The sequence below is a fragment of the Chaetodon trifascialis genome, chromosome 5 (genome assembly GCF_039877785.1).
Source record: "Chaetodon trifascialis isolate fChaTrf1 chromosome 5, fChaTrf1.hap1, whole genome shotgun sequence".
Classification (NCBI taxonomy): domain Eukaryota; kingdom Metazoa; phylum Chordata; class Actinopteri; order Chaetodontiformes; family Chaetodontidae; genus Chaetodon; species Chaetodon trifascialis.
The window spans coordinates 17,044,137-17,056,429 of record NC_092060.1 but is presented as its reverse complement, the minus strand read 5'-3'; the positions used below and the strand labels follow the sequence as shown (position 1 = coordinate 17,056,429).

Sequence of the window (12,293 nt, the reverse complement as noted above, 5' to 3'; positions counted from 1 at the left end):
ACACACACACACACACACACACACACACACACACACACACACACACACACACACACACACACACACACACACACACACACACACACACACAGATTTCAGATGACCTCTACATTTGCATTATGGGGTGAAAAAAAAAAAAAATTTTTATCTGTCACTCTTAATTACACGAATGTATAAATTGTCTATGTTGCTCTCCAAGGTGCTGAAAAAGGAGAGTCCAATCGAAATGACCAAAATGCTGGTACATTTAATTAAAGTGTTTGACCGAGTAATTATGGGGGGCATGTGTGATGCAACACCTTTCTAACCTCTAGAGGAGAGTCTGGTTCATCCAGGATGCTCTTCTCACTCTGCAGCCGCTGCATCGTCCCTGTTGAACTGGGGTCCATTATCAGCACGTTCTGACTACCAGCTCTGCCGAACTTACAGTCACTCTTTCTGGAGTCAGTCGTCCTGCACACCTCGTAATTGTACACGTGTGGGAGAGTCCCTGTCCCCAAAGTGTCTGAGTAACGTGGTGGATAATATGGAATCACAGGCAGACTGGAGTGATACAGGACGCGAGACTGTCTCCATCTGTAGATTTTCACTGATATAATAACCACCAAACACGTGATGAAGAGGAAGGAAACCACAGCCAAAGCCAGCACCAAGTAAAAAGTCAGATTGTCATTGTACTCCTTGTCGTGTGGAAAGTCAGTGAACTCCGACAGCACTTCAGGGAAGCTGTCCGCCACCGCCACGTTAACAATGACTGTAGCTGAACGAGAGGGCTGCCCGTTGTCCTCCACTATAACAGTCAGTCTTTGTTTGACTGCATCTTTATCAGTCACTTGGCGGATCGTTCTTATTTCTCCATTCTGTAAGCCCACTTCAAACAGCGCCCTGTCTGTGGCTTTCTGCAGTTTATAGGAGAGCCAGGCATTCTGTCCAGAGTCCACATCAACAGCCACCACTTTGGTCACCAGATAGCCCACATCTGCTGAACGAGGCACCATTTCAGCCACCACAGAGCCACCAGTCTGGACTGGGTACAGCACCTGAGGGGGGTTGTCGTTCTGGTCCTGGATCATTATTTTCACTGTCACGTTGCTGCTGAGTGGAGGAGAGCCTCCATCCTGCGTTTTGACGCGGAAGTGGAAATCTTTGATCTGCTCGTAGTCAAAAGAGCGCACTGCATGGATGACTCCACTATCAGCACTGACCGACACATATGAGGAGACTGGCACTCCGTTAACAGAGGAGTCCTCCAGGATGTAAGAAACACGCGCATTCTGGTTCCAGTCAGCGTCTGTGGCTTTGACTGTGAATATAGAGAGACCTGGTGTGTTGTTTTCTACAATGTAGGCCTCATATGAGCTCCTCTCAAAGACAGGCGCGTTGTCATTGACATCAGAGATCTGTAAGGTGAGAGTGACGCTGCTGGAGAGGGAGGGCACTCCTTCATCAGAGCAGGTCACAGTGATGTTATACTCAGAGGCTCTCTCTCTGTCTAAATCACTGTCTGTCACTAAACTATAAAAATTATTTGACGTTGATCTCAACACGAAAGGAATATTTTCATTTATGAAACACTGAACTTTACCATTTTCTCCTGAGTCTGGGTCTTGGATGTTAATCATTGTAACGACTGTGTTGGGGTTTGCGCTCTCTGATATAATCGCTGATTTCGACATGATTTTAATAGTTGGTTCATTGTCATTTATATCAACGACATCCACAATCACTTTACAAGAGTCAGTGAGTCCTCCATTATCCCTTGCGCGGACATTGATCTGAAAATTTCTTTTCTTCTCATAATCTAAGCGTCCCGTCAGTCTAACCTCGCCATTGTCCTCATTTATCTCAAACATGTGTCTGACGTCATCCAAAGTATTTGTGATCGAGTACGTTATTTTACCATTTAAGCCATGATCAGCATCTGACGCACTGACAGTGGTAACGATCGTACCTTTCGCGGCATTTTCAGCTACAGTGCCTTTATATATGGGCTGCGTAAAAACAGGTGCATTGTCATTCACATCTAACACTGTGATGAGAATCTGCATTGTTCCTGACATCTGCGGCTCTCCTCCGTCTAAAGCCGTTAACGCCAAAGAAATGAGCTCGTTTTTCTCTCTGTCCAGAGGTTTTTGTAACACCATTTCAACATTCTTTGTGCCATCGGCTTGGTTGTGCAGTTTCAGTACAAAATTATCACTTGGCTTAAGGAGGTAACTTTGGAGCGTGTTGGTACCAACATCCAAATCCACAGCTCTCTCTAAATCAAATTTAGCCCCGACCACTGCGGACTCGCTAATTATGAATTTTATTTCGTTTTTTTCAAAGGTTGGTGCATTGTCGTTGATGTCTGTGATTTCCACTGTTACACTGTAAAATTCCATAGGATTCTCTAAAACAATCTGAAAATGCACAGCACACGGTGTCGTATCGCCACACAACGCTTCTCTGTCTATTCTCTCTTTGATAAGGAGGACTCCTCTTTCGTTATTGAGCTCGATGTATTCTCTGCTATCACCAGAATAAACGCGAGCGTTACCCAACTTCAGTCGTTTAATGTCTAAACCTAAATCCTGAGCTATATTACCAACTAATGAGCCTTTCGCCATTTCCTCCGGAATAGAGTAGCTGACCTGTGCGAAGACTGAACGAAGGGAGAGGATCGAAATAAACAACAGTACTTGCCGTCTCATTGTCTGAAAATATCTCGACAAGAACAAACAGCAACCGCGTAAAATCCGCCAGAAAGATCGACAGCCGTTCAAATGAAGTAGAAAGCAGCAGTAATCCGCAAATGTGGAGTAAAAGAATCACAGTTTTTCTCGTCGTGTATATCCGTCCCTTTACCGACGACAATGCAGTCTGCGCCTGCCCTTTCTCTCTCTACAACGAAATGAAGAGGCGGTACTGCCGTAAATATATAATAACTGCGAGAGACTGGACAACAGCGGCCCATTGAGTTCAGAGAGTAAAACTGCAGAAACGTGGAGGAAGAGGTGGAAAAACTTAAGATCTAACGCAAAAACGTTGGAATTAAATTATAATGCTGTGACGTCCTTGATGAAAATTATCTCAATTATAATGGAGTGGAAAATTTTGACAAAACACACACACACACACACACACACACACACACACACACACACACACACACACACACACACACACACACACACACACACACACACACACACACACACACACACACAGATTTCAGATTTCAAAAGACCTCTACATTTGCATTATGGGGTGAAAAAAAAAAAAAATGTTTATCTGTCACTCTTAATTACACGAATGTATAAATTGTCTATGTTGCTCTCCAAGGTGCTGAAAAAGGAGAGTCCAATCGAAATGACCAAAATGCTGGTACATTTAATTAAAGTGTTTGACCGAGTAATTATGGGGGGCATGTGTGATGCAACACCTTTCTAACCTCTAGAGGAGAGTCTGGTTCATCCAGGATGCTCTTCTCACTCTGCAGCCGCTGCATCGTCCCTGTTGAACTGGGGTCCATTATCAGCACGTTCTGACTACCAGCTCTGCCGAACTTACAGTCACTCTTTCTGGAGTCAGTCGTCCTGCACACCTCGTAATTGTACACATGTGGGAGAGTCCCTGTCCCCAAAGTGTCTGAGTAACGTGGTGGATAATATGGAATCACAGGCAGACTGGAGTGATACAGGACGCGAGACTGTCTCCATCTGTAGATTTTCACTGATATAATAACCACCAAACACGTGATGAAGAGGAAGGAAACCACAGCCAAAGCCAGCACCAAGTAAAAAGTCAGCTTGTCATTGTACTCCTTGTCGTGTGGAAAGTCAGTGAACTCCGACAGCACTTCAGGGAAGCTGTCCGCCACCGCCACGTTAACAATGACTGTAGCTGAACGAGAGGGCTGCCCGTTGTCCTCCACTATAACAGTCAGTCTTTGTTTGACTGCATCTTTATCAGTCACTTGGCGGATCGTTCTTATTTCTCCATTCTGTAAGCCCACTTCAAACAGCGCCCTGTCTGTGGCTTTCTGCAGTTTGTAGGAGAGCCAGGCATTCTGTCCAGAGTCCACATCAACAGCCACCACTTTGGTCACCAGATAGCCCACATCTGCTGAACGAGGCACCATTTCAGCCACCACAGAGCCACCAGTCTGGACTGGGTACAGCACCTGAGGAGGATTGTCGTTCTGGTCCTGGATCATTATTTTGACTGTCACGTTGCTGCTGAGTGGAGGAGAGCCTCCATCCTGCGCTTTGATGCGGAAGTGGAAATCTTTGATCTGCTCGTAGTCGAAAGAGCGCACTGCATGGATGACTCCACTATCAGCACTGACCGACACATATGAGGAGACTGGCACTCCGTTAACAGAGGAGTCCTCCAGGATGTAAGAAACACGCGCATTCTGGTTCCAGTCAGCGTCTGTGGCTTTGACTGTGAATATAGAGAGACCTGGTGTGTTGTTTTCTACAATGTAGGCCTCATATGAACTCCTTTCAAAGACAGGCGCGTTGTCATTGACATCAGAGATCTGTAAGGTGAGAGTGACGCTGCTGGAGAGGGAGGGCACTCCTTCATCAGAGCAGGTCACAGTGATGTTATACTCAGAGGCTCTCTCTCTGTCTAAATCACTGTCTGTCACTAAACTATAGAAATTACTAGATGTAGATGTGATTGTAAATGGTATATTCTTATTAATTGAACATTGGACCTTCCCGTTTTCCTCCGAATCAGGATCCTTTACAGTCATTACAGCTACCACTGTGTTGGAACGAGAGTCTTCTCCAATTGAATTTGATGACGAAATAATTTTAATAACGGGACTGTTGTCATTAATGTCACCGACATCAATGACCACTTTGCTCGAATCAGATAAACCGCCTCGGTCCACTGCCTCTATATCAATCTCATACTTTTTGGCTTTTTCATAATCGATAGGCCCATTTAATATAAGACGGCCATCTTCAGTAACGTTGAATAATTTTGAAATGCTCCTCATGCTGTTTCCTATCACGTAGCTAACCTCTCCATTCGAGCCTTTGTCTGCATCGGAAGCACTCACCTCTGTAATGAGTGTTCCCGTGACGGAGTTTTCTTTTACGCTCGCTTTGTAAATGTTTTGCGTAAAAACAGGAGCGTTGTCATTAACGTCTAAAACAGTAATATGAATCTGCATCGTCCCAGACCTCTGCGGTTCTCCTCCATCTACAGCCGTTAACAGCAATGATGCAAACTCCTGTTTCTCTCTATCCAGAGGTTTCTGTAAAATCATTTCCACCTTTTTACCGCCATCAGACTGACTATGCAATTTAAGCTTAAAGTTATCATTGGGCTTCAGTGTATAGCTCTGAAGACCATTCAGTCCGATGTCAGGGTCTATCGCTTTCTCCAGCATGAACTTAGAGCCGATGACTGCGGACTCGCTGATTTCAAACCTCCTCTCTTCCTTTTCAAATACGGGGGGGTTGTCATTGATATCTGTGATTTCGACAGTAATCGGGAATATTTCTATTGGGTTTTCTAAGGCAATCTGAAAATGCAAAGCGCAAGGCGTTGTCTGGCCACAGAGAGCTTCGCGGTCGATTCTCTCTTTGATAACGAGGAGTCCTTTTTCCTTGTTAAGATTAATGTATTCTGTACTGTCTTCAGTGTGGACGCGAGCTTTACCCGCATGTAGTCGTTTCACATCTAAACCTAGATCCTGAGCTATGTTACCGACCACAGAGCCTTTGGGCATTTCTTCGGGAATAGAGTAGCTGACCTGGCCGAGCACTGAATTGAGACTGAGGACCGAGAAAAACAACAGTACTTGCCGTCTCATTGTTCTCTCAGGCACATCCGTCGAGCCAAAGTAACGATTTGTCCTGCCTTTTGCAATCTGCGTTATTGATGAAAATAAAAAATCCGGTCCGGTCTGTTTAATCAACGTTTGACGATCAAATTATTCCAATTTGATATTCCGTGTATGGCGCTCAATCCGCTGTCGACTGTGCGATATGCTTCGGAGTCTTTCTCCCTTGTGGGAGTACAGGGGATGTCCCAGCACATAAATATAAATTTAAATGCAGAGACCCTGGTCAACAGCGGCCCACTGAGTTCACAATACGAAACTACATGAGTTAAAAAAAAAAAAAAAAAAAAAAAAAAAAAAGTTGCCTCTGAGCCCCATGTCCGCCGAATAAACAACAATCAATAAAACACGGCCGTTATGGTTTTATGGAAGAAAAAAACAACAAAAAAACAAAAAAAAACAAATAGCACAATATTTTCCCTGAGTCATGACAACAAACACAGACTCAATGCAAAGGGAATCACCTGCAGTGTGAACGAAGGACAACAACTTTTAGATAAAAGAAAAAAAAAAAGTATAAAGAAATAAAATTGAGTATGTTGTTTCGCTGTCCAGGGTACTGAAACAATATTGACTATATTTGACAACACTGATAAATCAAATAAAAGTGTGAGTGTGGTTATCAGAATTGTATCATTCTAACCTCTAGAGGAGAGTCTGGTTCATCCAGGATGCTCTTCTCACTCTGCAGCCGCTGCATCGTCCCTGTTGAACTGGGGTCCATTATCAGCACGTTCTGACTACCAGCTCTGCCGAACTTACAGTCACTCTTTCTGGAGTCAGTCGTCCTGCACACCTCGTAATTGTACACGTGTGGGAGAGTCCCTGTCCCCAAAGTGTCTGAGTAACGTGGTGGATAATATGGAATCACAGGCAGACTGGAGTGATACAGGACGCGAGACTGTCTCCATCTGTAGATTTTCACTGATATAATAACCACCAAACACGTGATGAAGAGGAAGGAAACCACAGCCAAAGCCAGCACCAAGTAAAAAGTCAGATTGTCATTGTACTCCTTGTCGTGAGGAAAGTCAGTGAACTCCGACAGCACTTCAGGGAAGCTGTCCGCCACCGCCACGTTAACAATGACTGTAGCTGAACGAGAGGGCTGCCCGTTGTCCTCCACTATAACAGTCAGTCTTTGTTTGACTGCATCTTTATCAGTCACTTGGCGGATCGTTCTTATTTCTCCATTCTGTAAGCCCACTTCAAACAGCGCCCTGTCTGTGGCTTTCTGCAGTTTATAGGAGAGCCAGGCATTCTGTCCAGAGTCCACATCAACAGCCACCACTTTGGTCACCAGATAGCCCACATCTGCTGAACGAGGCACCATTTCAGCCACCACAGAGCCACCAGTCTGGACTGGGTACAGCACCTGAGGGGGGTTGTCGTTCTGGTCCTGGATCATTATTTTGACTGTCACGTTGCTGCTGAGTGGAGGAGAGCCTCCATCCTGCGCTTTGACGCGGAAGTGGAAATCTTTGATCTGCTCGTAGTCGAAAGAGCGCACTGCATGGATGACTCCACTATCAGCACTGACCGACACATATGAGGAGACTGGCACTCCGTTAACAGAGGAGTCCTCCAGGATGTAAGAAACACGCGCATTCTGGTTCCAGTCAGCGTCTGTGGCTTTGACTGTGAATATAGAGAGTCCTGGTGTGTTGTTTTCTACAATGTAGGCCTCATATGAGCTCCTCTCAAAGACAGGCGCGTTGTCATTGACATCAGAGATCTGTAAGGTGAGAGTGACGCTGCTGGAGAGGGAGGGCACTCCTTCATCAGAGCAGGTCACAGTGATGTTATACTCAGAGGCTGTCTCTCTGTCTAAATCACCATCTGTCACTAAACTATAGAAATTACTAGATGTAGATGTGATTGTAAATGGTATATTTTAATTAATCACACAGTGGACTTTACCATTTGTTTCAGAATCGGGGTCATTTACACTCATTAAGGCTATTACTGTTTTGTGGGCCGAATCCTCTGGTACTGAGCCTGATGTAGATATCATATTTACAATAGGGCTATTGTCATTCACGTCAATAACATCAATTATTATCTTACTGGAATCCGAGAGTCCGCCTAGATCAATGGCCTCTATATCGATGTGATAATTTCTTTCCTTTTCATAATCTATCGGAGCATCTAGTATGACGTCTCCCTCACTATTTATGTGAAATAACTTTGAAACGGTGTCCATGCTATTCCCGATGACGTAGGCCACCTCTCCATTTGAGCCTTTGTCAGCATCAGAAGCACTGACCTTAGTAACAAGTGTTCCTATTGCTGAGTTTTCTGTAATACTTGCTTTGTAAACGGGTTGACTAAATACGGGGGCATTGTCGTTTGCGTCCAGCACAGTGACATGAATCTGCATTGTTCCAGTCATTTGTGGTTCTCCTCCATCCTCCGCTGTCAAAACTAAAGATATGTGTTCTTGTTTCTCTCGGTCCAAAGGCTTCTGTAAAATCATCTCTACTTTTTTGCTTGCATCAGATTGAGTATGCAGTTTAAGCACAAAATCGTCACTCGGCTTTAAAGTGTATTTCTGAAGACCATTCAGTCCGATATCAGGGTCCATCGCTTTCTCTAGCATGAATTTAGAGCCGATGACCGCAGACTCGCTTATTTCAAATCTTCTCTCTGCCTTTTGGAATACTGGAGCATTGTCATTAATGTCTGTAATTTCTACAGTAACCGGGAACAATTCGAGTGGGTTCTCTAACGTGATTTGAAAATGCAAAGCACAAGGCGTTGTCTGTCTGCAGAGCGCTTCGCGGTCTATTTTTTCTTTAATAAGGAGGACTCCTCTTTCTCTATTCAGCTCGATATACTGAACACTATCTCCCGTATAAATACGAGCCTTACCTGATTTAAGCCGTTTAACATCTAAACCTAAATCTTGTGCGATGTTACCAACCAAAGATCCTTTTGTCATTTCCTCCGGAATCGAGTAGCTGACCTGCCCGACCACGGAACCGAGGCAGAAGATGGAGATTAACAACAGTACTTGCCGTTTCATTGTTCTGTCCGATATCTCTGTCGCACCACCGGTACCGTGTTTTATTCCGTTTTAGTAAATCCGTCACGAGAGAATTTGAAATTTAGGAGAAACGTGGTAGTAATCGACGAATAAAAATAACAATTGAAAAACAAAAATAAAATAGAATTCCAGATTGAGGTGCTGGTGGTGAGTATGGTCTGATCTCCGAAGTGTGCGCTCGTCGTATGTGACCGTGCCTCAGCCAGGACGGTGACTGAGAATCAGTTACAAAAGCAGTTCACAACTGCAACATATTGGGCAACAGCGGCCCTATGAGTTCAAATTGTGATAGTGCATAACAAAACATCAAGAATGCCATGTATGTTCAAATACTAGAGTGATGAAAATAATAAGTAAATCATAAATAGCCATCCCAGCTTGTCAGAATTAAAATAAAATGAAGTAAAACAAAACATTTCCAATAAGGATTTGGTCAAATGTAATGGAAATTGTAATAACAGATAAGAGTCTGCTACAGAGGAAAAAACAACAACATGTGGAGCGAGTACACAAAAGGCAAATAATGTGGAACTGTGCTGTCACTGTCCAAGGTGCTGAACTTTGGTCAATTGACGCCTTTCAACAAATTTGCCAGTCTTGTACTGCATGCCAACACATAAAACATAATTAACCCCAATGTGACCAACCTCTAGAGGAGAGTCTGGTTCATCCAGGATGCTCTTCTCACTCTGCAGCCGCTGCATCGTCCCTGTTGAACTGGGGTCCATTATCAGCACGTTCTGACTACCAGCTCTGCCGAACTTACAGTCACTCTTTCTGGAGTCAGTCGTCCTGCACACCTCGTAATTGTACACGTGTGGGAGAGTCCCTGTCCCCAAAGTGTCTGAGTAACGTGGTGGATAATATGGAATGACAGGCAGACTGGAGTGATACAGGACGCGAGACTGTCTCCATCTGTAGATTTTCACTGATATAATAACCACCAAACACGTGATGAAGAGGAAGGAAACCACAGCCAAAGCCAGCACCAAGTAAAAAGTCAGATTGTCATTGTACTCTTTGTCGTGAGGAAAGTCAGTGAACTCCGACAGCACTTCAGGGAAGCTGTCCGCCACCGCCACGTTAACAATGACTGTAGCTGAACGAGAGGGCTGCCCGTTGTCCTCCACTATAACAGTCAGTCTTTGTTTGACTGCATCTTTATCAGTCACTTGGCGGATCGTTCTTATTTCTCCATTCTGTAAGCCCACTTCAAACAGCGCCCTGTCTGTGGCTTTCTGCAGTTTATAGGAGAGCCAGGCATTCTGTCCAGAGTCCACATCAACAGCCACCACTTTGGTCACCAGATAGCCCACATCTGCTGAACGAGGCACCATCTCAGCCACCACAGAGCCACCAGTCTGGACTGGGTACAGCACCTGAGGGGGGTTGTCGTTCTGATCCTGGATCATTATTTTCACTGTCACGTTGCTGCTGAGTGGAGGAGAGCCTCCATCCTGCGCTTTGACGCGGAAGTGGAAATCTTTGATCTGCTCGTAGTCGAAAGAGCGCACTGCATGGATGACTCCACTATCAGCACTGACCGACACATATGAGGAGACTGGCACTCCGTTAACAGAGGAGTCCTCCAGGATGTAAGAAACACGCGCATTCTGGTTCCAGTCAGCGTCTGTGGCTTTGACTGTGAATATAGAGAGACCTGGTGTGTTGTTTTCTACAATGTAGGCCTCATATGAGCTCATCTCAAAGACAGGCGCGTTGTCATTGACATCAGAGATCTGTAAGGTGAGAGTGACGCTGCTGGAGAGGGAGGGCACTCCTTCATCAGAGCAGGTCACAGTGATGTTATATTGAGACGCGACCTCTCTGTCTAAGGCTACTTCTGTCACTAAGCTATAAAATCCATTCATTGTGTTCTGTATTTTAAAAGGTATGTCATCATTAATTTTGCACTTCACCTCTCCATTCCTCTCAGAGTCAGGGTCATTTACGCTTAGCATAGCAATGACAGTATTCTCAGGTGAGTCTTCTAAAATTGAGTCTGATTTAGAGAGTATCTTCAACTGAGGGCCGTTGTCATTTACATCTGTAACATCAATTAGGATCTTACTGGAATCAGAGAGCCCTCCATTATCTATAGCTTCAATATTAATTTGGAAGAGCTTCACTTTTTCATAATCTATTTCACCGATTAAGATAACCTCTCCTGTTTTTCTATCGATCTGAAATAGGTCAGATAAACGGCGCTTGCTATTTGAAATGGCGTATGATATTTCTCCATTCGAGCCTCCGTCTTTGTCAGAGGCGCTAACGGTTATAACGCTGGTTCCCCTCTGGGAATTCTCGGTTATTGTTGCTTTGTATACGGACTGAGTGAAAACCGGTGCATTGTCGTTTGCATCCAACACGTTGACAGTTATCTGCATTGTACCTGACATACGCGGCTGTCCGCCATCTACGGCTGTTAATAACAGTGATATCTGCTCCTGGTGCTCTCGATCGAGAGGCTTCTGCAGAACCATCTCCACCTTTTTGCTTCCGTCCGCTTGATTCTCTAATTTCAATGCAAAGTTATTTGTTGGATTAAGCGAGTAGCTTTGGAGATCATTTGTACCAATGTCGGCATCGACAGCTTGGTCCAATACAAATTTAGACCCAATGACTGCTGACTCGCTGATTTCAAAACGTTTCTCGCTCGACGCAAAGCTGGGAGCGTTGTCGTTTATGTCTGTGATTTCTACTGTTATGCGAAACAACTCCATCGGGTTTTCCAAAATCATCTGTAAGTGTAAAGCACAGGGCGTCGTTTCCCCACACAACGTTTCTCTGTCTATTCTCTCTTTGATTAGGAGGACGCCCCTCTCTCTATTCAGCTCGATATATTCTGCACTGTCTCCCGAATGAAGACGAGCTCTACCCGATTTCAGCCTTTTAAAATCCAAACCTAAATCCTGAGCTAAATTACAGACCAATGAACCTTTCTCCATTTCCTCAGGAATGGAGTAGCTGACCTGCCCGAACACCGCCGTGAGAGAGACGACGAAGATGAGTAACAGTACTTGCCGTTTCATTGTTTTGTCGGTGCAGTCCAGTCTCATTTCAACAAAACTGTAATCCATAAGAATATTGTCACAATTTCCGACCGTGCATCAAGAAGAAGATGCACAAAAAACTAACAGCTCTCCATGTCCGTGAGCAGTTTTCCATTTAAACGAGGACAGGCGGTTCGTGCCTGTTTTATTGTCTACCAGGACAAAATCTAAAGGGGAGGTACAGTTGTCAGCCCTGTCGAAGACTGCCACACTCTGGCCAATAGCGGCCCTTTCTGTTCAGTACACCAAACAGCAAATGTAGGGAAAGAAGGATGAGAAATACAGTTAGCTACAGGAAAACAAACCAAAAACGTATAATTATAATTATTGTTATTAATTATTATTATTG

At 44.5% G+C, this 12,293-nt stretch overlaps 5 protein-coding genes across 43 annotated transcripts in view; all 5 read right to left on the bottom strand.

Annotated features, from left to right (window-relative positions):
- Positions 1 to 12,293, bottom strand: part of LOC139331585 (protocadherin gamma-C5-like) — a 296,020-nt gene that overhangs the window by 62,025 nt on the left and 221,702 nt on the right. The gene's annotated exons all lie outside the window — the stretch shown is intronic.
- Positions 1 to 12,293, bottom strand: part of LOC139331599 (protocadherin beta-16-like) — a 236,821-nt gene that overhangs the window by 16,159 nt on the left and 208,369 nt on the right. The window lies entirely within an intron of this gene.
- Positions 70 to 2,814, bottom strand: LOC139331603 (protocadherin gamma-A7-like). Its single transcript, XM_070963192.1, has 2 exons — positions 2,365 to 2,814; positions 70 to 1,077 (listed from the first exon to the last, which is right to left on the bottom strand). The coding sequence occupies exons 1-2, from the start codon at positions 2,691 to 2,693 to the stop codon at positions 273 to 275; spliced, it is 1,134 nt and encodes a 377-aa protein (XP_070819293.1). The 5' UTR covers positions 2,694 to 2,814; the 3' UTR covers positions 70 to 272.
- On the bottom strand, positions 3,317 to 6,111 carry LOC139331604 (protocadherin beta-16-like). The gene has a single exon (XM_070963193.1). The coding sequence runs from the start codon at positions 5,813 to 5,815 to the stop codon at positions 3,398 to 3,400; it is 2,418 nt and encodes an 805-aa protein (XP_070819294.1). The 5' UTR covers positions 5,816 to 6,111; the 3' UTR covers positions 3,317 to 3,397.
- Positions 6,468 to 12,248, bottom strand: LOC139331726 (protocadherin beta-16-like). The gene is made up of 3 exons (XM_070963355.1): positions 9,539 to 12,248; positions 7,146 to 7,580; positions 6,468 to 7,040 (listed from the first exon to the last, which is right to left on the bottom strand). The coding sequence occupies exons 1-3, from the start codon at positions 11,969 to 11,971 to the stop codon at positions 6,468 to 6,470; spliced, it is 3,441 nt and encodes a 1,146-aa protein (XP_070819456.1). The 5' UTR covers positions 11,972 to 12,248.

Coding starts and splice junctions, on each gene's coding strand:
- LOC139331603 (XM_070963192.1), bottom strand. CDS start 2,693: ATGAGACGGCAAGTACTGTTGTTTATTTCGATCCTCTCCCTTCGTTCA. Junction 1,078..2,364: donor ATGGAATTTTACAGTGTAAC/AGTGGAAATCAC, acceptor CGTGACAGTGAA/AATAATGATCCAGGACCAGA.
- LOC139331726 (XM_070963355.1), bottom strand. CDS start 11,971: ATGGATTACAGTTTTGTTGAAATGAGACTGGACTGCACCGACAAAACA. Junction 7,581..9,538: donor AACCAGACTCTCCTCTAGAG/GTTGGTCACATT, acceptor CTCACCTTACAG/ATCTCTGATGTCAATGACAA. Junction 7,041..7,145: donor CAGCAGATGTGGGCTATCTG/GTGACCAAAGTG, acceptor GTGGGCTTACAG/AATGGAGAAATAAGAACGAT.
- LOC139331604 (XM_070963193.1), bottom strand. CDS start 5,815: ATGAGACGGCAAGTACTGTTGTTTTTCTCGGTCCTCAGTCTCAATTCA.